At 26.8% G+C, this 24,544-nt stretch overlaps 1 protein-coding gene and 1 long non-coding RNA gene across 4 annotated transcripts; both read left to right on the top strand.

Annotated features, from left to right (window-relative positions):
• Positions 1–8,828: 8,828 nt before the first annotated feature.
• Positions 8,829–16,700, top strand: LOC132923719 (glycerol-3-phosphate dehydrogenase, mitochondrial). Its single transcript, XM_060987662.1, has 13 exons — positions 8,829–9,060; positions 13,078–13,181; positions 13,405–13,570; positions 13,694–13,916; positions 13,979–14,142; positions 14,204–14,498; positions 14,565–14,758; positions 14,847–15,041; positions 15,106–15,362; positions 15,432–15,590; positions 15,657–15,845; positions 15,911–16,009; positions 16,356–16,700. Exons 2-13 carry the CDS (start codon positions 13,086–13,088, stop codon positions 16,479–16,481), a joined length of 2,163 nt encoding a protein of 720 aa, XP_060843645.1. The 5' UTR covers positions 8,829–9,060; positions 13,078–13,085; the 3' UTR covers positions 16,482–16,700.
• A 3,075-nt stretch (positions 16,701–19,775) lies between these two features.
• LOC132927335 (uncharacterized) lies at positions 19,776–23,560 on the top strand. Of its 3 annotated transcripts, none has more exons than XR_009661701.1 (4): positions 19,776–20,318; positions 20,392–20,607; positions 20,676–20,879; positions 22,476–23,560. It is a non-coding gene; the product is annotated as an uncharacterized LOC132927335 (long non-coding RNA). The 3 variants fall into 3 exon arrangements; XR_009661700.1 differs by having other exon boundaries at positions 20,676–22,601; positions 22,686–23,560; XR_009661699.1 differs by having other exon boundaries at positions 20,676–23,560.
• The last annotated feature ends 984 nt before the right edge of the window (positions 23,561–24,544 follow it).

Here is a 24,544-nt window from a genome sequence, read left to right as displayed (position 1 = left end):
ACTTTTCGGCCATAAACCTACTCGTATTACACGATAAAAAAAATAATTAATAAATACTCAGGGAATATAGAAAATTCTCACAGTGAATAACATATATAATCTTCGACTGTTAACCTATTCCGTATACAAATCTATATGTTTACCGAATAGTTACAGAGTGTAGGATTCTAGTAATTTAAAATATTCACATCGTAAACCACAATGTGGCTTACCGTAAAAATCCAAAACCCAAATTTTGTGCGAAAAATAAACGTGAGATCCATTTCATTAAATGATTTTATATAAGTATAATTATAATATTTTTACTATCAACACATAGGTTAGATACCCTTTTGTAATCCAAAAAATAAATAACCGTAGAGACAACATTTGCATCCAAATATTATTTATATACGCACTTTTTGGACATGAAACTATTTTCAAAGTATTCTGGCTTTTTTAGAGTTATTTATAGATGCTTGAAATCTACTTTTATTTATGTATAACATAACTTTTGTTTGTGAGTAAAATAATCTTAAAAAATTAATAAAAAGTTTCTTATAAGTTTTGTACAATAATAATAAAAATTATAAGGTTAACAATATTTTTTCTATAGTCATCAATAATTCAATAAAATCATGAAAATTATCAAATTATTTTGGAGGTAAATAATTATAATAATAATTCATACAATTTTTAATTCATATACCTTAAATTTTAAATTTTCTCATAAAATGCGTAACCCTTTTGAATTGTGTATTAAAGCAAATAAAGTAGTTTTTGATCCTAGTAACGCACCTTTTCTTATAAGTTTGTTTTAATGGAATTAAACTGAATTAAGAGTTTAAAGTAAAATGTCGTATTATTTCTTTATGAGTGATTAAAGTTTAAATGTCAAAAAACCTTAATCGTAGACATTTTACACTGTTACTTAAATTATCGTTTTCTGTAAGTACTCAATATAAATTTCAATAGCTATAAACAAAATCGATTAATAGGCATATTCAATTTTCGAAATTTTTTAAGTTTTGATACAAAGTTCTATATTCGGTTATAAAGTTTTACAACTTATTATAAGATCCCATATAATTTTTCTTTGAAGCAATTATAAAATATTAAAAATACATAGTAACAATTTTTTTTTTTGTAATTGTACATGACGTTAAAATATTCATCCACATTGTGACAACTATTAAATTTTTTTATAGTCCAAAATTTCTTATATTTTAAATTCTTAGCGGAGTACCAAATATATTGATTTTACAATATTATGTAAATATGATTATGATTAAAATTATATATACGAATTTTTTATACATGATATAGGTACCTTAATTTAAAAATATAAGTTTTATTTCTATAAATGTCATTAAAAAAAAATTCGCTAGGTCAAAAAACTAGAACATTCAATATAAGGTTCCTTTATAATAAGTGAGATTAAAAAAATAAAGTTGAAACTAAATTCACAGAAATTTTGTTTGAGCGTTTGGAGTTAAAATTTCAACAAAATCACAAACATTTACAAATTTTACTTTATTTAAAAATCTCAAAAATGTTTATCATTCGCATAGCTAACTACCCAAGATTGAATATTTATTAAAATATTCCTCATAAGTTTTTATTCTGGACTTTAAAATATTTTAATGGATACCATTTACAGTCCAAAAAAAAAAATTAATTTAAATATTGTGGTAATTTATACATGTACAATATATACATAATACATATATATAAATTGTATTTGTATTTATTAATTTTATTATTTTTATTGTTTTTCGTGTTAGAATCTTTTTGAATCCATAAGTTCAATCACAAGACAAATAAATAAATATTATTATGAAAAATTATATTAGTTTTCTTTTTAAAATATTTCGATATTTATTATTCACGATTTTTACATAAATTCGACGATTTGTCAACGTTTTAGTAATTACTTACGTGATAAGTGATAATTATTTTATCGACAAATAGGTATAGTAAATAAAGGCAAATTGATCAATTTTTTTAAGTAAAAGGCTTAGGTTACCCCATTATATTTATTAAAATAAAATGTTTGGAGTCATAGCCTCCAGCCCCTTAACTATATTTTTTGGCATAACAATCTTAAGTAAATTATTTTTTATTTTAATAAAAATTAACGTTTGTCGTGTCAAATGAGGTTACGATATGATCAACATCGTGTTAATTATTATAAATATCATAATATAACAATAAACTAGTTTTGAACTAGTTGATAGGCGTATGACAATGACACAATATAACACTCGTGAGTAAATGAATCATGATAGCAGCTTTCACGACAGGACGACAGCAACCATCACATTTTACAATCATCGTCTAACGGTATTTTACTCGTATATATTTTATAATATAATGTCATTCTTATAAATTGACAATATATATTTCATTATTGAGAATAGCAAGGAACAGTCTTGTTGGCTGTTGTGTATAGACTCAGACGCGTAGTAAGTACTTAATTATTCAAAGTCAATTTTTTATCTCATTTTTCGTGAAAAACAGTATTTAATATTTATTTGGGGGTGGTAGGACAATGTTTGGAGAGAGAGCTTAGCAGTTATCCCCACTAAGCTCCCACTTAGTTGCGAATATAGGAATATGTAAGCATGTCATGTACTCTGTAGTCTGTAAGTGTATCAACAGTGGTCAGGTTTGGTGCACTACGATCTGCAAAAACAAATGTGATGCTTCTATAATTTCATTACACATAACTTATTATTTTTTTAGAAAAAAATATAACCTAATATTGAATTTAATTCAACATTTTATGAATTTTCAAGTTAATCAATAAGCCAATAAGGTAAGATGAAATTTCCTATTTTCAGCATAATAATTATTACAACATGGTTTTATGATTAGTTGATTTATGGCTGTATAGATTTGGTACTCTATATGAAACGAACTATACTATAAATTTATAATCTCAAAGATTAATATAAGTAGATGACCGTTCTATTGTATTTGTTTATGCATCAAGTGTACTTATTTGTTAATTAGTATGTTACTGTAATATGGATTTGTTAAATTGTAATTCAATGATAAATCAATTTACGCGATTAATTCGATTCTGAGTAGAGAAAAACACAAACATCATTGTAAAATCAATATACGTGCATGGAGCATCGCTTATAGATATGTGCTAAAAATATAAAATGTCACCACTTATAAATACCTATAAATTATTCGAATCTATACAGGTCGTTATAATAACAGTTAATATTCTACTATATCCCTTATATAATTAAACATGTATATACTGCATTTTGCATACTTAATTCGGAGTGAGTAATTTTAATGATCAAGATTGAACTTTAAATGGGGAAGAATCGCTGACGAAAAATGTTTCACCTATCTCCCTGGGGACGGGGTGATAGGTGACCGTAAGAAATATGCATACGAAATCAAAAAGAAATAGCAACTATATAAAAATATAATACTATGAACATAATATTTATTCCGTGCTCTGCACACGTGTCACGTGAACCGCACGTTAATAAAATAATATACGATAAAAGACGGATTATGAACAAGTAATGAGTGTATTATAATATATTATGGACGGCGGCGGCGGCATGGCGCGACCTGACAATAATTATTTTAATGTTGTATAGGCTCAAGGCCACGGCCGTCGGATTCGCCAATTACAGTATTTTTTCTTTCTTTTTTTTTTTTAATTCTTCTCTACCTTTCCCACTCGACGACTACGCCACGCGCTGAACACGTGAAACGACAGGTACTGCATCGAACCACCGCGTGCACGCTGACGATCGGAGAATTCGAGAACGGCGGGAGGGAACACCGCCGCCGCATGAGGCCCGTTCGAGTGAATGAATTTACCTGTCCAAACACTCCAAACATTATTTTTATTTATTATACGAAAATATTTATAATAATATGTACATCACTCGTGTAGTGTATACAGTTTATAAGTCGCTTTGGTTACCTTTATTAATAATTATGTTTTTATGATAAATGGTTGCGGTTATCGTATCGTACGGCCGACGGCCGATGAATTTTGTATTGAAATATTACACTACTATTAAATAGATATATACGGTGACAGACCGGCAGTAATAATCATCATCCGTGATTATATTAAATAATCAATAATGAAAAGTGATATGTTTATAGTCAATATTGTTTTATCTGCTGTGTATAATACTAAATACTTATAAATAGTAAAATATAGAAGGTAATTATGTAGATAGATGTATTATTAATTATTATTATTATAGATGACAATATGACATTCAAAGTGTTGCGATCAAACACAGGTATAATGTCATATTATATTATAATCACCATATTTTTAATTACCTTTATTGTATAAGAGGTGGTCTAGACGTTTATTATTAGTAAAAAAAAATAGTGGAGTACCTTGCATCGTTGCACAAAACCCACGACCCACCCTAAGAGAAAAATAACATTTAAATTTGGATACTCAAAAATAAAATTGTAATATGTTTACCTTATCTTTATCATTTATCGCTAACATATTTTTTTTTGGAAATTCCTGCAACTAAGAAACTGATAAGGAACCTAATATCAAGTCCTTAAATAAAATTGTCAAGCTTTAGGTATAAAAATTATAATTTTTATAATTGTTATAAATTGTCAATAATAAAATAATTTGTAAATAAACGTTTGAAACTTAAATAACGCATATAAAAATATTGTGATTGTTTTTTAAATATTTTTCAATTCTAAAAGCATTAACTTATATGGAAAGTTGTATTCTGTATTTAATTTTTCAACTTATTGAATAACAAACACACATTTTTACAACATAGACATATAGTTATTTATATATAAATTGAAAAAACTTAACGTAGTCGACAATTTCAAATATCTATAAGTAGCATTAAAGAATTTTATTATCTTATTATATAAATATATAATATTATAATATATAAAATACAAAAACAAATATTTGTTGAAAATTGCATGTCTTGCATAAACGATGAATATACTCGTTTATTGTTTATCTTGACAACATTTTGATAAACGTACTGGCTTTTATTCTAATATTACTATATACAATTTTCCACCAAAAACCACCAAAGTGGAAGACTTAAATTTCAAGTAATTTTCTGCTTCTCATAATGTTTGTATAATAAAATTACAGACAAACAAAAAATATACACATCATCGTTCAACTAAAATATTTATCGCTCAGCTCATAATCTAAAATGTTATGATAGAAATATATTTCTTTTTTACCGCACCTTGCCCTAAAATAATTATCCTATAGTTTTACCATATAGTGTAAAGTGAGCTCATATAAGATATTAAGGTAACTACTTAAAGTTACCAATGAATGAAAAATGCAGAAATTGCACGGGTATTCGAATTATAAACACTATACTACGTTTAAACAATATGCAATTTAATTGTATAATAATATATCATATATTATTAATATATCAGATAATACATATTATTAAAGCATTTTTTTTATAAATATAATAACTGCATAATTCTCATTTGTCATTGCACTATACAATTTACACTTATAATGCTAATAATAATATACTCCTATTCCAATAGGCATGTAATTATACCTACTTAAGTACTTAAATATCAAATGCACAAAATATTTTTATTGGATTAACTTTTTACTGTCTCAGCCTTATTCATTACTTACTGGAGTATTTAAATAACAATGTTTTATAATACTTAATTACGCACCTACTTTAATTAAAAATATTTAATGAAGTACCTATTACAATATTTGTTTTGGTATTGAATCTTATTTTTTCCTATTAAAGTTATAATAATTAATAATACATATAATTATAATTTTCTATAGGCGTAAAAACGAAAATAATAGTTATTTTAGATAATTTAGATAAAAAATCACCATATAATACTTAACAGTGAATACACCTACAATCTACATGTTTATAAAATTTAATTTAAAATTATTCAACGTAAATAAATTTTAAAATTTAAACTTCTTTTTTATAATTAAGTTAGGTTTTATATTGTTTAATGAATATTAGTAATATATAATTGCTCAAGCATTTTTTAAATAGTTTTTCTTATTTTTTTTACATATTAAATAAATGTATACAAAAAATTATAAATTTACACCAATAATTATTACAATCATGCGGTGTATTGTATAATATCATAAGAAGCTATAATCTACATTATGACGTTTGGTAAAATAATTAATCATTAATAATTCTTAATTAATAATTTGTTTAATATTTTTTACTCAAAAATACCTATTAGAAATTCTTTATGAAAAAATATTATTCAAATATATACATTTATATTTTTAAGATTAATAATCTGGGAAGTTTTATAGACTGTTTTTAAGGGGTGCTAAAGACAGCAGGGGGGCCAGTCACAGACGCCAAATTTCAAGAGGACGTCAAAATCTTAAGATATTATTGTGGAACAATTATATTATAATGACAAGATAGGTTTTATTGTGATAATTTATGATCTATAACAAATAACTCGTAACGTCATTTTTTTACACCTTACAAGGTAACATTTTAGTATTTTACTAACAAACATTAAGTATACCTATGTTATTATTCACAGTTTTCTTATTTCAGTATTTTTTTTTCAGTTCTTATTTCACGTTTTGTTAAAATCTGACACGAATATTATTATACTAATAATACTCTTTAATAATCACGAGTTCAGTATCCAAGTCTGTTACCACCAGATTTTTCTACAAATGCAGTAAATACCAATTTGATATATAGTTTCTCATTATTATAAACTAAAAAATATAAATTCTAGAAACTTTTAACAATTGAACTATCTGCAATCAACTAGGTATAAACAATTATTTTTACACACACTAATATTTTCAAAATAATTAAACCAATTTGTAACTATATAATTAACTATTAACTATTTAATAGTTTATTAATTATATAAGTTATAATTGATTTATATTTTGAACTTGTCCACACACGATTATTTATATTGGTAGTACTTCAATTATATGCATTTTAATTGGCATAAATTATTTCAACCTGCTGAATTAAGAAATTACTAATTAGATAAATTTAGAATAAATAATGTAAATTATAGGTCCACGCCAGTCTTTTTTGCTCAGAATTATTTTTTCGTATACCTCAAATGATTTGCCATTGAATCAAAATTTAACTCGTTTATTATAGTGATTAACTCAATGATGAAGTGCACTATATCAAAACTACGTAACAGAAACAAGTTTACCAATTTTATTATTACTATACCCAATTATAATTATAAATGTTATATTATTTTTACTACACTGTCACCAGTCTTGTAAAAAGTAGTTATTCAAGTACAGATACAAATACTTATATTAAAAATATTTAAGTTCGAATCCTGCAGATATATTACAAATATAGTATTTATAAATACATTCAAATTTTTCTACACATTTTTAAATCTTATAAATTAACCGAACCGACTTTTTTTTAAACATTTTTATTAATTTTATAGACCATTGAACATTATATCATTTGATGTAACTATAAATTACTACCTACTCATACGTCAAATATTTGAATTTGTTGTTAGGTACAAGTCACGCAAAACGAGTATTATTTAGTATCACAAACGTATTACATACATTCCCTAATGCCTAATGGATCCAGAAATATATCACTAATAATAATTATTGTAATTAAAAATTAAAATTATACTATTTCATATTATTATGACGTATGAAATTATCATTCTTATTTCTTGTACGTCGACAGTTGAATACTTGAGTAGTTGAGTGTAACAATATTCTTGAGGGTCCAATCTGTAATTCATACGATGAAGTATAAACAATATACGTCAGTTATTGAATTATATATATATTTTTTTAGATATATTTGTTGTTAGAATTTTAAGAAATTTCGTTAAAATCGATAAAATTTAAAAATTATTTTGCAGTTAGAAATTCATAAAATTTAAAATATTTTTATTATATAAATGGCAATCTTTAATTTTTTTGAAAATAAATAAATAAAAATTATTTTTTAAACTTTTTTGTCAAAATATTAAATTTAATTAAAATATGAAATACTTGTAATCTTTGTCTCTGTGAGTTAAAAAAAAACATAATTATTATGATATCTCCATTATTTCAGGATATATCGCAATAGGTAAATCCTCACAGATTACTCTGTAGTCTGTAATCTGTATACTTAGTAATAAAGGCCAACAGACAATCTTCGCTCAGAATCGTTTCCTGTACAAGTATGCGATGGAATAATTGAATTCAAGTTAAACACAATATAGGTACATTACAATGACATACTCAATGACGACATGTGCACAGTGCACAATACCAATTGACACCTATCTGTAGTATAGGTTAGCGGAGCAGTTATATATACATACTTTCTCTTTTTTCTTATTTAACGTGAATGATTTAATTAAAAATATAAAACGTATAAAAACTAAAAAAATAATAATAATTTGTACACTATAAAATATATATCATACATGATGGTAATATTTAATTATTTAAATCGATACATCATATAGACACTCAGACTGAGTATATTTAAAATACACTACTGGCTGAGTACTTTTTTCAAAAGTATTTAAAACATGTATGTTTGCAGAGCACCTACTTAAAAAGTATTTGAAAACTCAAGTACCTACCTATATACTTACCTTATACAACACTGCTGGCAGTCGGCCGGGCGTGCAAACCTACAATAAAATATATTACACGAAAAATAAACCACACATAATAATAATAATATGTGCCGACGCGGTGCCCAGGTATTCGCGCGCTTGCGCCGCCGCGAGTCTGATGTAATTTTTTTTTTTGCCTGCGATCCGCGGGCGTGGGGAGTCCCCAATGTCACGTCAAAGCCGCCGCCACAGCAGAGGACGTCGGTCGCGCGGTGGGGAACAAGTGAAAAAAATCGTTTTAACATTTTTTTTTTTTTACACGTTCCGTCGTCGTCGACCGCGGACAATCGTCGCGCCGCCGCCTCCCGCTAGGCGTTTATTTTTAAAAACTCGGCCACCGCCGCCAGTCGAGTGCCGACCACCGATCACCGTCCGACTGCTGCTCGCTGAATGAGCGACACTGGCACCAACGGGGTGAGTAACTCACATCGCTCCGGCCGAACGTAATAGTATATTAATTGCACAAATAATATTGCTTTTCATTGATGTTATTATTTCGGTTTTGATCGCGATTTTTCCGCCCGTCCGCGGGTTCCCGCCACACATCCTCCCCACTTTACAAAGTTACAACGCCCACGCTGCAACATAACCGACATTGACCTCGCGACCGATCGATATCGGACGAGAGAGTGCGCGGCGATATTATGTAATAATATACAGCTAATAATATGACGAATGACGATCGCGAGACGCGACTGTCGGGGCGATACCAACAATATAATATCGTTCGTTTTCGGTTACACCGGAATTCGGTCACCTGTCCGCGCTGTCCGGCGGGTCGTCAATTTCGCGGGCGCGCGCGATGATAACGCCGATCACAGGCCGCCGCCGCCGCCGCACGCACTCGTGTCTGGCGCGTGATGCGACGCGTCTAATTTCCCCTCCAAAACCATCGTTCGGTTTCTCGGGCGGTCCGATAACGAAAGATAAACCATTATTTGCCGCGGATTACCATATCATCGTTTTTTCGTAATCGCCAAACGTGTTTTTCCGGCCCGCGGTGGTCAGTGCTCAGTGATAGTAACTACTGCTGCGGGCACCAGCTCAACGTGACTTCTCGCGTCTCGTCGCCGCCGCCGCTTCGTCAGTCGTGTCCTCGTGTCCGTCGCGTTACGTGTGTCGCCGCCGTGCAGTGATTCCATTACCATATAATATATTCAAATAATAAATAATAATATTTCCGATCGTTTCTTAAGTATCGCGATGTCAAGAATTGCTATACATAATTATTGCGATGACAAATAACGACCGATCGGTAGAGTGTATACGGTTTTCGTCCATCGTCGTGATATTATCGTTAAAATAATTCATAATCTGTAACGGACACGAGTCTGTGATCAAATTTCCTTCTTTTTTGTTGCGATTTTTTGACATTACTGCCGACCATACGACGAGGTAATACACCAATATCCCTACCTGTTATGTTTTTTTCACGTTTTTCCTAGTTGTTGCTTAAAAACGACCTTGGTCGTGCAGCCAATCTCGCACAATCAGCTATTAGATACCTTTTTGTTTTTTGTAGACACCACTCAAAATACCTGTATTGATTTAACTAAGTCACCTACTACATTCAGTGACATTGATTACCTATGCGTATCTACTATAAAAAATATAAAACAAAATATGTATGAATTTATATAACCACCTACCTATATAGGAATATGTACAATTATATTAAATTATACACTTATGATTTATCTACTATAACGTTAAATGGGATAACAGTTGTCAAAGAAAAAAAAATTGTAGGTACTTACTCAACATTAATCAATAACGTACCTATTGTTGTTTGCCTCGGCCTTCTAATTTTGTTCCAAAATTCCAAATCAATATCATTAAATTGTACAAAATTAAAAATTATTTGACATTAATGGTTAATTAATATTTAAATATCATAATAATCTTATGGTTATAATACATTATTGAAATTATTACATCTGTATGAGAATAATTACATCAATTATTGTAATACCAAAACATAACATATTTCATAAAAAGTTTAAAATTAATATGTTGTTACTTGCTCATAAAATATCTAACTGTAATCAATCACAAACTCTATAACAGAAATATTTAATTCTTGAATTTTAAATTTTAAAAATAAAATATATAATGAGTGTACATTGTAGAGGGTTATCTAACTTTTGAAAAAACTGGTATATTATATACATATTTTCTATGACTAAACCTACTTTTAAGGTAATAATAATCCTTGTAACCGAGCTTGTAATATACCTAATTGTACCTAATATAAAAATTTATTCCTAGAAACTTTAGTTTTACACATAAGCAATTAGTGTTAATTTATTTAAAAACACTAATGCGGTACAAATATTTTAAATGTGAACAATGCTAATAAGATTGACATTTTTTTTTTTTTGTAGGTTGTTATATAAGTATTATTTCTTATAGTATTTTACATAGGTAGATATTCTAAAGCATATTCATGTTGTTAATGACTATGTTCATAAAATGACAATAACATTGATAAAATTGTTTATTGTTTCAGGATTACTATTAATTATTTTATAATTTATCTTTTAATTTAATACAATATAGGTAACATAACATAATTAATACATTAAGAAAGGTCTAAATTCTAATTACAGGAAAATATTGTTTTCAAAGCAATGATAATGATTAATAATTATCAGTAAAATTAATTACCCAGAAAAAAATAATCGGAACACAGTTGATAATAATATATAAATAATAAATAGATATTATTTTAGTAAAATTAAATATTATACCTTTATTATATTTAACAATTAATAATTTAAGATAGTATATTAATACTAGCTTTAAATTCAACTAATTTATTAATCTACATTGATCATACTAATTTTTGATTAAAAATTGTTGTATTTTAAGTAATAGGTTTATCTAATAGTTATATGTGAATTAAAAAAAACATTAAAATAGTATTATAAATAGCGTGGACTTAAATTTTAATATCTAATTTACATTAAATATTTAGGCATTATTTTGTATCTATTAAAATGTGTGTTCAACACACTTCATACAAATAACGAGTTATGTGGTTTCATAATATTAGTATGAATTTATTCCATTTTTGTTAATGTTTGACAAATTGTTTTAATTACAATATGTAGTTAGCTTATTAAATACTATTTAATTTATAGAGCATAATATAATTACTCTAATAATTAGGTACTGACTAATATGAATATTTATATATACTTATGAAAATTATTTTAAATTAGCGTGTTATATTCTTATAATAATTTATTTTCTTAAATGGTTTAATATTGATTCCTTATTGTAATAATAAAATGATAATTTTTTATATTTTTATTAAATGTCTTAAAATAATTTCACACTTTTTAATTATTTAAATAAATAAGAACTGATTCACAGTTAAATAATAAACTAATGAGCATCAACATATTAGGTCTTAGGTTATTCAGCAGAAATACAAATCAAATTAATTACTTATTTAAAGATATTACCTAATGCTGTCATCTAACTAAATACTGATGAATAATAGTGTATTTTAATTTATTTAACCAGAGGTCACAATTTATTTAATTAAGTTTTAAAAATGTAAATTGTTTATGTTAATTTACAATAATATTTTCAAATAATAAACATTTAAATGTAATCATTTCGTTTCTTCCGTGATTTTTAAAATGTTTGGTATTTAAAAGCAAGTTCAATATCATTCAATGTCACATTGACATAAAAAATGTATTATGTTTCTGATATTATTTATGTAAGAAGTTTTATATTTAAAATTTGTTAAGTATATATATGTACAAGTATTAGTATATTATACATAACATGATTTGACTTTTGGCAGTTAATCTAAAGGTCTGCTAAAAAAGTCTCTGGCTTAATTCCAATTAGTAAATCTGCTTCAGAATTTTAAATAACAATTTTTGTTTTTGTTTATTTAATTTCAATATTTAGATTAAAACCATATATTTGTTTGAATTAAATTTTCAAAATACCAATAAAAATCTAACCTTATAAAGTTATAAAGATTGTGTAGTTTCTACATACTATTTCTATAATACCTAATAAATATTTTTACACTATTTTCTAACAGTTTTATTTTAGATTGATTCACTCAGTAGGAGGCATTCACATTTTATAGCTATAGAGAAAAATATTAGATATTATTGATATTGAAGACATTATTGTTATTGTTAAAAAATAAATATTATTTATCAGACAAAAAACTATGTTTATATTTTTTTAAGTTTTATATCATATTTTATTTTTATTAAGTTTAAAATGTGAGTTATTTTGTTCAATAATTACTAATTTGAGCGCTAATTAAATAGTTTTCCCCGACTGAATTTTTTTCATAGTCCATAGTCTATCATTCCCTGTCCATTGTTTTAATTTTTACTTCAAGTAGCTGATAGCTTAAATAATTATCTAATTAAAATTTTTATTATGTTTTAGGTTACATAATGACGTCAAAACTTTATAATTTAATCGTTGGTGGTGCTTCAGTTAGTGCTGGAGCATATTTCACCACATGGTTATTAACCGGAGAAAATCCAACGGTATGTATTACTTTTTTATATTATTATTGTTGTTGTTATCTTAAAAAGTATCTCTAGGCCAATAGGTATTTACTATATTATAATATGTACTTTTTGAAAAGTGTTTATTTTAAGATTTTTTTGTTTAGCAGTTTTATTTATATAAATAATAAAATTATTAAGAGTTATTATTATGTCATTATTTGTGATACATCTTATTAAATTTATTTGTTTTTGATTGAAGCAATTACAAACAGTGCAAGCAGAAGGTGCCAAAAAAACTGGAAGACTGCGAACATTACCCCCAAGAAGTACTCAAATTCAATCTCTACATTCAGATGAATTTGATGTCCTGATTATTGGAGGTGGCGCTACTGGGGCTGGCTGTGCTATAGACTCGGTCACAAGAGGTAAGATATTTAATGTAAAAATATTAGGCCCATTTTAATATTAATTATCTTCTATACATTTTAATATAGTAAGTAATTTTATATTATAATAAAATTGTTAAATCTTTAAATAATTATTTTCAGGTTTAAAAACTGCACTGGTTGAGTTGGACGATTTTGCATCTGGTACATCAAGTCGCAGTACAAAACTCATCCATGGCGGTGTACGTTATTTGCAAAAAGCAATACTTAATTTAGATTTGGAACAATATAAAATGGTCAAAGAAGCATTGCATGAACGTTCATCAATGCTTAAGACGGCTCCTCATTTAACCCATGCCATACCAATCATGTTACCTGTTTATGAGTATGTTCTAGTTTTTATATTTAATTCACATGTTTTCACTACATATTTATTATGTTTATTAGGTGGTGGAAAGTTCCTTACTACTGGGTTGGTATTAAAGCGTATGATCTTGTAGCAGGTTCAAAAACAGTTAAAAGTTCTTATTATTTATCCAAAAATGAAGCATTAGAAATATTTCCTATGCTTAAAAAAAATAAATTGGTTGGAGCTATTGTATATCACGATGGTAATAACAATGCAATTATTTAGTTTGTTTAGTTGTTTCATTGATTTTTTTTATATCTTAGGCCAACAAGACGACGCTAGAATGTGCCTTGCTTTAGCACTGACTGCAACTCGTTATGGTGCAACAGTAGCAAATCATGTAAAAGCAATAAATATCCTCAAAGACGAGAATGGAAAAATTTGTGGTGCACACCTCCGAGATGAACTGACTGGAAAAGAATGGGATGTTAAAGCAAAGTGTATCATAAATGCTGCTGGACCTTTCACTGATTCTGTACGAAAAATGGATGATAGCAATGTCAAGGAAATATGTACTCCTAGTAAAGGTGTACACATTGTATTGCCTGGTTATTATAGGTAATTTTTACAAATCCTGATGTATATTTTTATATAAACATTATTTCATTATTCTCATATTAATAGCCCTGAACAAATGGGACTTTTGGATCCTGAAACGTCTGATGGCCGTGTTATATTTTTTTTACCATGGCAAAAACATACATTATCAGGTACCACAGACAGCCCATGTGATGTAACTTATCATCCCACACCTACAGAAGAAGAAATTTCGTTCATATTGAATGAAATAAAAAATTATCTCAACTCTGATGTTGAAGGTATGCAATCAAATTGAGTTTTTAATAGTTAATACTTTAATTCATGACTTCACTTAGTATAATATATTTAATATTAAACTTGTTTTAGTACGCCGAGGAGATGTTTTAAGTGCGTGGGGTGGTATTCGTCCATTAGTGTCGGATCCAAACAAAGGTGACACTCAGTCATTGGCACGTAATCATATCGTGCATGTAAGCAAATCTAATTTAGTAACAATTGCTGGAGGAAAATGGACTACATACAGATCTATGGCTCAGGAAACTATTGATGCTGCAATAAAAGGTTGATTAGATTTTATTTTGTCTATCAATTATTGCAATTATGTAATTTTTGATTGTTTTTGCAGCTATTCCAGAATTAAAGCCAAAAAAACCTGAATGTCAAACAGATGGTCTTCAATTGGAAGGATCACATGGATGGACACCAACAATGTACATTAGATTAGTACAAGATTTTGGTTTGGAATGTGAAGTCGCACAACATTTAGCTACGTCATATGGTGACAGAGCATTTGCTGTAGCTAAATTAGCTAATCTCACTGGCAAACGTTGGCCAGTAATCGGTAATAAAATTCACCCAGAATTTCCATATATTGATGCTGAGGTAATAAAACATTAAACTTATATTCCACTTTTTTGAAAATCATTTTAAAAACTTATTTTTATTTTACAGATTCGTTATGGAGTTAGAGAATACGCTGTTACTGCTGTTGATATGATTGCTAGACGTTTACGATTGGCATTCCTGAATGTACAAGCTGCCCAAGAAGCACTCCCAACTATTGTAAACATTATGGCCGAAGAATTAAATTGGAGTGATGATGAAAAAAAGGTTAGATATTTGATAGTTATTTAACTTAATAATTTATTACTAAATGTGTTATTTTACAATATTTAGAAACAATTGGAAATGGCTCACAACTTTTTAGCCACTGAAATGGGCATGAGCGTAAACAGAGCATCTCGAGACAAAATTCCAATTACTCTATCTCAGGAAGAGGTCAAAATGTATGTTAAAAGATTCCAGATTCTCGATCATGATCACAAAGGATATGTTTCCATCAATGATATTCGTAGGAGTATGAAGGTATTTATTCTTGTCAATAATTTTTTCTCTTAATATAAAAATTATAATGTTTTACTTTTTAACAGAATACCGGTGAAAATGTAACTGGAGATGAGCTTCATGAAATTCTGAAAGAAATAGACACCAATATGAATGGTCAAGTTGAGCTTGATGAATACTTACAGGTATGAATATTATTATATTAATCACTTTATACTCTATTCCAAATAAGAAACACCCACAGCGACCAACTTGTGCATATGGGTGAGGCTTCATTACACAGCAATCATACAGATAGTTGACTCGGGGAGGGAGGGTGGACAACCAGATGGTGTCTGACCGCCACCCGACAAAAACTACTCTCTGCCGTGGTTGTTCTTTTTGGAATTGAGTATAATAATACTATTTAATAGTTGAAATTATACTAATTTTATTAGTATAAATATTATTATTTGTTGAGTTTATTGTAATGTTTTTTATAAAATGTTAGTAGTGATTACATATTAATATATAATATGTATTGTATTTTAGATGATGTCGGCACTTAAATCAGGTCATATATCTCACTCTCGTTTTGCCAGAATGGCTGAATTAGAAGAAGTCCATAATAAAGTTCAAAGCAAAATCAGTGTGGAAAGAAGTGGCGGTGGTTTTTAGATGAAAATTCTATTGGATTAAATTACAAATTATTTATTTATTTTTGGTTTCATTTTAGTATCCGCAAACAACTTTTTAGATATAATGAATTATACCATAACCAAAGTATTTCTTTAATTTTAATTTTTTGTATTGTTACAAAGTGTTACTATTTATAAAAATAAAAATTGCTGTTATGACCATGTTAAACAAAAAAAATATAGAAAAATCTACAAACAATTTTTGCTTTATATGTTATAATTGTAAGTGTAATATACATTATCTAAATTAATAATAAGTTATCATTTGCCGAAGTCCAAAAAATAAACAATACAGCTTTAGTGAACAGTTATAAAAATAATTAATTATCTCAGAACTATGTACAATTGCATGAATAATAAACAATGTATAGTATGTATGTAAAATAATGGATCTTTAAACTTTACACAAGAAAATGCAAAATATTGATATTTTTGAATTGTGCTCATTTTCTGATAAGTTTGCAATATAGGAAAAACAGTTAATGATTTCATTGTTTTCAATTCAATGTTTCATAAATTATTTTCCCTAACGTCTACATTCTATATTCTTAATCTAATTGTTTATTAAATACATTAATAAAGGAGAAAACATGTTTGCGTCTTAAATATTTTTGAATTTTTATACTCAAGATAATATAATATAATGTAAATATCAAGTGATACTAAAATTCAGCTTTAAAATAAAATAAATATTTTATACAATATATTTTTAATGACATTTACTAAAGCAGTAAAGCACCAAATTTTAATAACATATACTGAGGCTTTTTATTTTTATGTTCTGAAATACTCCTTAAAATATTCTGCTTCAGAATATGAAGTTAAAAGTGTATGTTGTTATTCAACAAAGTAAATAAAAATATAACAATAACAAATAAATAGGTACACATTTACAAAGTATCCATGTTTTTAATATTAGTGAAATACAATTACAAAATAATACACGAGGATATGTAAAAACTAAAATTGAATACGTAAAAGTCTTTTTATAACACATTTATTAAACAACTAATACAAGAAAAAAAATATTGCAATACTTACAAAGTTACAAATATTTAACTTAATTAAATTCCCATTGATTTTATATAATATGTACATAATGATTAATGTTTTACGTTTTATTATTTAATGTTTAAGTATACATCATTTTTTATTAAGTATATTTTTTCAGATACTCATGTCTATTTAAAAATGTTATGGCTGTATAAATTTTAAATGTAATAAATAAATTAAGTATTGGTTATCTAACAAAAGGCATGGGTGGTTTATAAAAACCACTGAATATTTGTATATCATCATAAGATTTTCCAATGTAGAATTTTCTTTATGATGGTATGTTTTTAAATAGGATAATAAAAGAGAAGGCTTTAAATTGATTTGTGTTCTTGCATTATCTAAAATAATATCACTATGTTGTGATAATTACTTTTTCTCAAGATACCTACAAGTTAAAGAAAAAGGAATTTTTTCTAATAAGCTTAAAGTTTGATGAACAACAGTACTAACTTGTAAAAATATTTTAATAGATTCAGAAATGTCTACATTAGATAGGTAACTCTATTATGAATAAGTTTCAATAATAATAGTCCGATACGTTTTAATTTTTATGCACCAAGTAATTAATAAGTGATAACTATTACTTAAGTTTTAAACGGAAAATATTATAATTATTATACTTTTAAATTATATTAACTACCTAATTAAAATAGATTGTCTTGAGTTTAAATTAAATACCTAAGCAATTTTAATTACTTTTCTACATACTGTTCTAACTCATTTTGATATTATGTACTTCTCTTTACAAAGTAAAGGACAAAACAAAATGCAGAAATTTTTCTGAACTGTTTATACGAACAGAAATAATATAATGTGGATTAAAATATCTTCTAATATAAATTTTAACAAAATATAAAATTATATATCTACACAGTGCCTAATCGCATAATATCATGTACCTCGTAATAATAATTAGTAAATTAATTCATGAAGAACTTACTATAGTTCACAAGCTTATTAAGAATATGTCAATGCAGTATTTATTTATTTTTTTCGTGATTCTTAAAGATTTGACATATTGGTTTTATACTTCATTATTATTTTAGTTTATACATGGCTATTAATATACAAAAATCAATGAGTTTTTTCATTAAAATTTTAATAAATATGAAATAGTTTTGAGATAATATTTAGACAAATCACTATGTTGTGTCCTAAAAAATAATATTCTCTACAATTTTAATAATAGGTGATTTTACTCTAAGATAATTAAGAAACATAAAAGAAAAAATAATCTTATACTCGATAGTCGATATAATGACCATATCAGTTTATAAATATTCATCGACTCTAAACCTAATATACTATTAAGAGACATGTGTTTTTAATAAATATGCAAAAAAAAATAGCTTATTCAATTCAATGTAAAAATAATGGTGGATATAACAGATAACCAATATTATAAATAATATTTGGACTAAAGGACTGTAATATCTTATCTAAAATGTTTATTACTGTATTAAATATTATGATTAAAAAGTATTTATTGTAAATAAAAATATTTTTTTAATTTAGAATATCATAGCCGCGCTGTTGCATCTTTTGGAAAATTGTTTTTGTCAAACAACGCGGATAACAAAATCATAGATCATCTAGGAACAAATATTAGGCAAATCAATCATTTAATAATCAATTGTAGGTAATACAATTAAGACAAAACCTTGGATGTACCTACAAATAGAAATCTAAACATTTTGTCTATTTGACTTCTTACTTCTATGTTTCACGCTATCAAGCATCAATTTTATAATATATATATATCACCTTATTTAACTTTATTAATTATTAACTCATTAACCCCTAGAATTCACCTATACCCACCCACCTGTCTAAAAAGTGAAATGATCGCTTCAAATGACATAAGAGTTCAGTACTGCTGAGTAAGTGCTAGCGCTTAATGTTAAATATTAAATAAACATTTTGAATGATCTGAGTGAGTCAATACTGAAAGTCTGAAAATAGTAAGCCCGTTACATTAATGACCAGTCGTAAATAGATCTAACCGCAGCAAAATGTTATTTAACAATTATAAGTTATAACTAAAAGTTATATAAAAAAAGTTTTTAATTTTTATAACTCGTAACAATGTATTATGACTATTATTGATTATCATTTATTCACGGTGTTTGCGACTTCATATCACGATTAAAAATAATAAATCTTCAGTACCTCCGTGTTTGTATCGTATTTACTGATAGCAGCGGTGTGATAAGATCACTCGTGAAGTGTATACGTGATTGCGATCGCCGACCTGTGTCATTTCATTATTTGCTGTTTTAATTTTTGTTTACGACTTTACGTTATGACTATTGACTACCCACGACCTACCTATGATCTACATCGAAATATCGAAATCATTTATCCCCTTTGCTGTTCAAATTCTCATGGCTCTACTTCTATAGTTCTCAATTCTTTGCTCCATATCAGGCATATCGTTTTGCGTAAATTAATCGTTATTATACATTTATATATACGACTGTCGAATAAATGTCTGCAAGTTTCAGTGGTCGTCGATCGTAGCAACCCAACAAGACCGACGCAGTAATCACGATATTTGTTATTAATTTTTTTTTAGTTTAAAACTATTTAAAATGGGTATAACCAAGCAATACTTGCATTATGTTCCGTTGATAAATGTCAAAATTGTTTGCCATACCGACTGTAACATAATCTTTGTCACGCTAACCTGTATTTCTGACAGATATGTTGCTGTAAGTGCTTGTGAAAATGTCATAATTTGGGATTGCGGTTAGAAAAATTGGTAAACACATATTATAGTTAGCTTATTAATTTTATGCATATGTAAATGTGTATATTTACTTGTTGTCAATTAGGGCACGACAATTAAAGATGAAGACATGAAAAAGAGATTTCTGTAGTTAACCACTACTTCGGAAGGCAAACATATTGCTGTAGGTTATTCTGACGAATTAGTGAATATATTTGATTTGGCAACTGGCAAACTTATTGGAACATTTCAAGGTCACCGTTCAGTCATTAGTGCACTAACTTCTGACACTTGTGGTCATATGCTTGCTTCAGATTACAAAGTAAGTTTATTTTTTGTTCAATACTATTAACTTTATAATTTGGTATTTATAGTCTATTCATTTTTCAGGATACCAAAGCAGTAATTTAGGATGTCATAGTAGAAAAAAGATTACATAAATTATCTGGTCATAAAATTGTAGTGACAGGAGTCCAATTTATAAATAAACACAACCTCATGGTGACATCATTAAAGGATATTTAATATTTATATTAGTTTTGGGATTTAACAACTGGGCACTGTTTCAAGACATTGGCAGGTCATATAACTAAAGTAAGATTTATTTATGAGTAGGGTTTAGGGGACCTATTCTCGAATGAATCGAAAAGGGTTTTCGATCAAAATTTGGTTGAAAGCGGATATAGTTACGATCAATTCAAAAGTCAATATTCTTAAACAGTTTTCGATCAAAGTTTCAACTGTAATATTCGATTTCTCGTTTCAACTTCTATTTACCAATCGTTAACTCGTTTTTGACTGATAGTATACCAGTTTACGTTGTGGTACTATAATGTTAACAATAATTTTATAATTTTGTTTGCGGTGTGGTATTTTTACACTTTTACAGTAGTTACCTACAGTATGTAAAAACCATTTACCTGTACTATTTACAACATTATTTACGTATTTGTTATTTGTTTTTATTTTCAAAATACTTACAGTGCTCGATGTAGAGGGAATACGAAGAGATGACATCCCTCTACTTTTTTAAACTTATATTTTTCATCCCTCTACTTATTTTGTCTAGAATAAAGCATCCCTCCTAAGATTCGTTTTTTAAAAGAAGTACATATTAATATTTTTATATTTTTAAAATTATTTCATTTAAAATTTAAATAATAGTATTGTACTGGGATTATATTTTTATCTAAATGACAAATTTTATTTTTTATGGTTAAAATAATTGCTTTATTACATTTCGGTTCATCTTATTATGTTGTTTAATATAGGTCGTTTCACATTTATATTATCTATAGCCTTGCTTAGAGCCAATAATATAATATAATTAATAAATATAGGTATTTTAAATAAAGCCAATGACCAATTGGCGTTTAAAATGTAAAAATACATGTTTTTACAAATAAAAATAAAATAAAATATCACAGAACAATAACGAAATTTATGATAATAAGTAGGGACATAGCTAAATTATGCTAAAATATCTAAATTTGATTTCTAGCAATGTTTTGTTAATAACTGATAAGTGGGTGTGTATGATATATCATGTGTGAGTCGATCAATTGCTAAATTTATAAAAAATATTAAACAAAACGTGTACAATATTATTATGAAATGAGGAAATCTGAATTTTTAGGCATCCCACCACTTATTTTGAGCCATTTTGACCACCGAGTACTTAGGTATCTAGTGTTTAAAATTTCACATTATATACCTATTAGCTATTGATCATACCTAAGGACGATGTAGATTTTATTATAATGCAACATAATTTAATACAAAATATGGTATCTATTAAATAATCTTCCATTGGATAACAAAGCTTGGCGATTTGTGATACCAGAGGATACATTTAATGATGTTAAATATGAAATAGAGTTTAGTTTATTTAATGATTGGGCAATAAATTAAGTAATTAATAAACCAAGTAAGTAGGCACTCCTTAAATATAGGTGGTACTTACTAATGTCCTATTAACATTTGTCTTGTTTGGTTATGTTTCAATAAGGCCGTATCTGTAAATTCAATTTTAAGCTAAAAAATTGATTATTTTAGACTGAAATAGTTATTTTACTACTACAAAATATAACATGAACAAATTTCAGAGTGGTAAAGCCTTGTATTTCAAAATATTTCCATGCTCCTAATAATAAATGTAAACTATTGTTATTATTGTTATTAATATTTCAGTTTTATCTCAAAGACAGTTCATGAGAACACATCAACTTAGTAAAGTCCTTGAAGAACTAATTCATACTTTAACGCCTTTTATGAAAATCCACAACTCATTAGTAGGAATAAGTGCACAAAAAAAAGGTCTTTAGATATCTATTAAGTTATTAAAGTATTTGAATTACCCTACCTATTAGCCATTACCTAATTATGAAATTATAATTTTAGGTATTTACAGCTTTACGATTTTATGCTAGTGGAAGTTATCAATAAGACATTGGTGAACATAGATGTTTAGTGCTTAGTCAAGTGTCTGTCAATCATTGAACTTCAGTATATGATAACTGGAATGCTCACTAAGTAGTATTGCCCGAGGGAGAATGTTAGAACGAGATGGCATATACTAATGGTGTTACTATCTTTGTCTTACACATGGCGCTAATATTTTAATTTGATATTTTACCGCAATATTATTTAAGTTTGGTTCTTAAAATTTTGTACCTCATTATTTTTTTTTAACTTCCACAAAATATTTTTGATTAATTTAATAAAATATAAATAATTAAATGGTAAATAAATAGTTTATTAGTTGATAATTATAGTTTATAATAATATAACAAGTATTGAAACATTGCTTTTTTTGTCATATAAATGTAAAGGAAGTTAATGAATGCAGGGAATTGTATGTTGAGAATAAATTAAGTTGTAAATTTAAAGTTAGAAAGTTTTAGTTCATAACTCAAGCATAGGAAATAACAACTTCATTTTTAGTAAAATAATATTTATTTTATAGAATTAATAATATTTATATGCTATTTACCTGGAGCTGTAACTACTACTTACCTTAGATTGTATTTACTACTTTCCTAACTAAACTTAATATTGTAGATTTATAATCTAGGAAATATTAATACTGGAAATATTCAGTAAACAAAAACCTAACCTTTTTGTTAAAACCGAACCTGGGCCATAGATGTACGATCAGCAGTAGTGTTATAACAGTCCTAGGAAAGTGTAGTGTAATTCTGTTCAGAACATCGTTTAATTGTACACAAATCATCTTTTCATATAATAAAATATACAAAGTATTTATTTTCGATAAATAGTGTTATTCTTTTGCGTGGCAGAACAGTTTAAAATAAATTAATTGAGCGTGAAAATAAAGTACATGCTTAACAGTTTTAACAATTATTACTTATCATGAGATTATTTGTATATTAAATAGTATTAAGCGGGAGAAAATCTTTACTTGTTGATGTACATAGATAATTGCTAAAAAGAGGAAGAATTGGTATTCAATATAGCACAAAATGTTCAAAAGAAAAGAAAAAACCAAAAGCAAATCTGTTAAAAAAAAATAAAAAAGGTAATTGTTAATATCTAATTTATATTGTTTTTTTTTCTCTGTCAACTAACTTATTTAAAAAAAATATTTGATAGGATATAAATTATTAAGAAAAAATGTTCATAATATAAGTTATGAGTTGTGTATAATGATAATGTTATATTCAAATTAGAGAAAGTAAAACAAAGGTTATTGTAATTTTCCTCTTTAATATTATAAGAAAAAAAAAATTATTCATGTACATAAAATATTTGCTGTTGTTCTGGTAACAATCAGTTTTTGATTAACAAACAAATCATCAGTTTTAATGCTTCTTGAAAGTAAGAATAATATTGTTCTGAAAATAATATATTAAATTGATATATTGATATTCATATAATTGATATTATATTGATATTGCAATGCTCGTATAAAATAGTACTAAATTTTAAATGTTTTATACCTATTTTATACAATTTATTTAAAAAAAATAACATTCAATATGGTGTTGTTTTATATATATTATTTTAGTTGGTTATAATTGTTATAAGTTATAACTTTATACACTAAATTAGAGTGGTTTTATCTCAACTAACTGCATAAATTAGTAGTGGTAGTAGCGGAAGTAACCTAGTGAATCAAATATTAGTTTAATAAAAGTACCTAAGGTATTTTGCTTTTGTTTGAATTTGGGTAGGAAAAAATAAAATTTATTGCACACATCAACTCAATCTTGTAAAAATACTTTTAAAATATAATTCAA

The sequence above is a fragment of the Rhopalosiphum padi genome, chromosome 3 (assembly GCF_020882245.1).
Source record: "Rhopalosiphum padi isolate XX-2018 chromosome 3, ASM2088224v1, whole genome shotgun sequence".
Classification (NCBI taxonomy): Eukaryota; Metazoa; Arthropoda; class Insecta; order Hemiptera; family Aphididae; genus Rhopalosiphum; species Rhopalosiphum padi.
Note: the sequence above shows the minus strand (reverse complement) of the source record. Positions and strands in the feature narration are given on the sequence as shown.

Excerpts from the sequence above, each read along its gene's own strand:
- LOC132923719 (XM_060987662.1), top strand. The coding sequence starts at position 13,086 with ATGACGTCAAAACTTTATAATTTAATCGTTGGTGGTGCTTCAGTTAGT. Across the intron at positions 13,571-13,693 it reads TATAGACTCGGTCACAAGAG|GTTTAAAAACTGCACTGGTT; the intron begins GTAAGATATTTA and ends AATTATTTTCAG. Across the intron at positions 14,499-14,564 it reads GTATTGCCTGGTTATTATAG|CCCTGAACAAATGGGACTTT; the intron begins GTAATTTTTACA and ends TCATATTAATAG.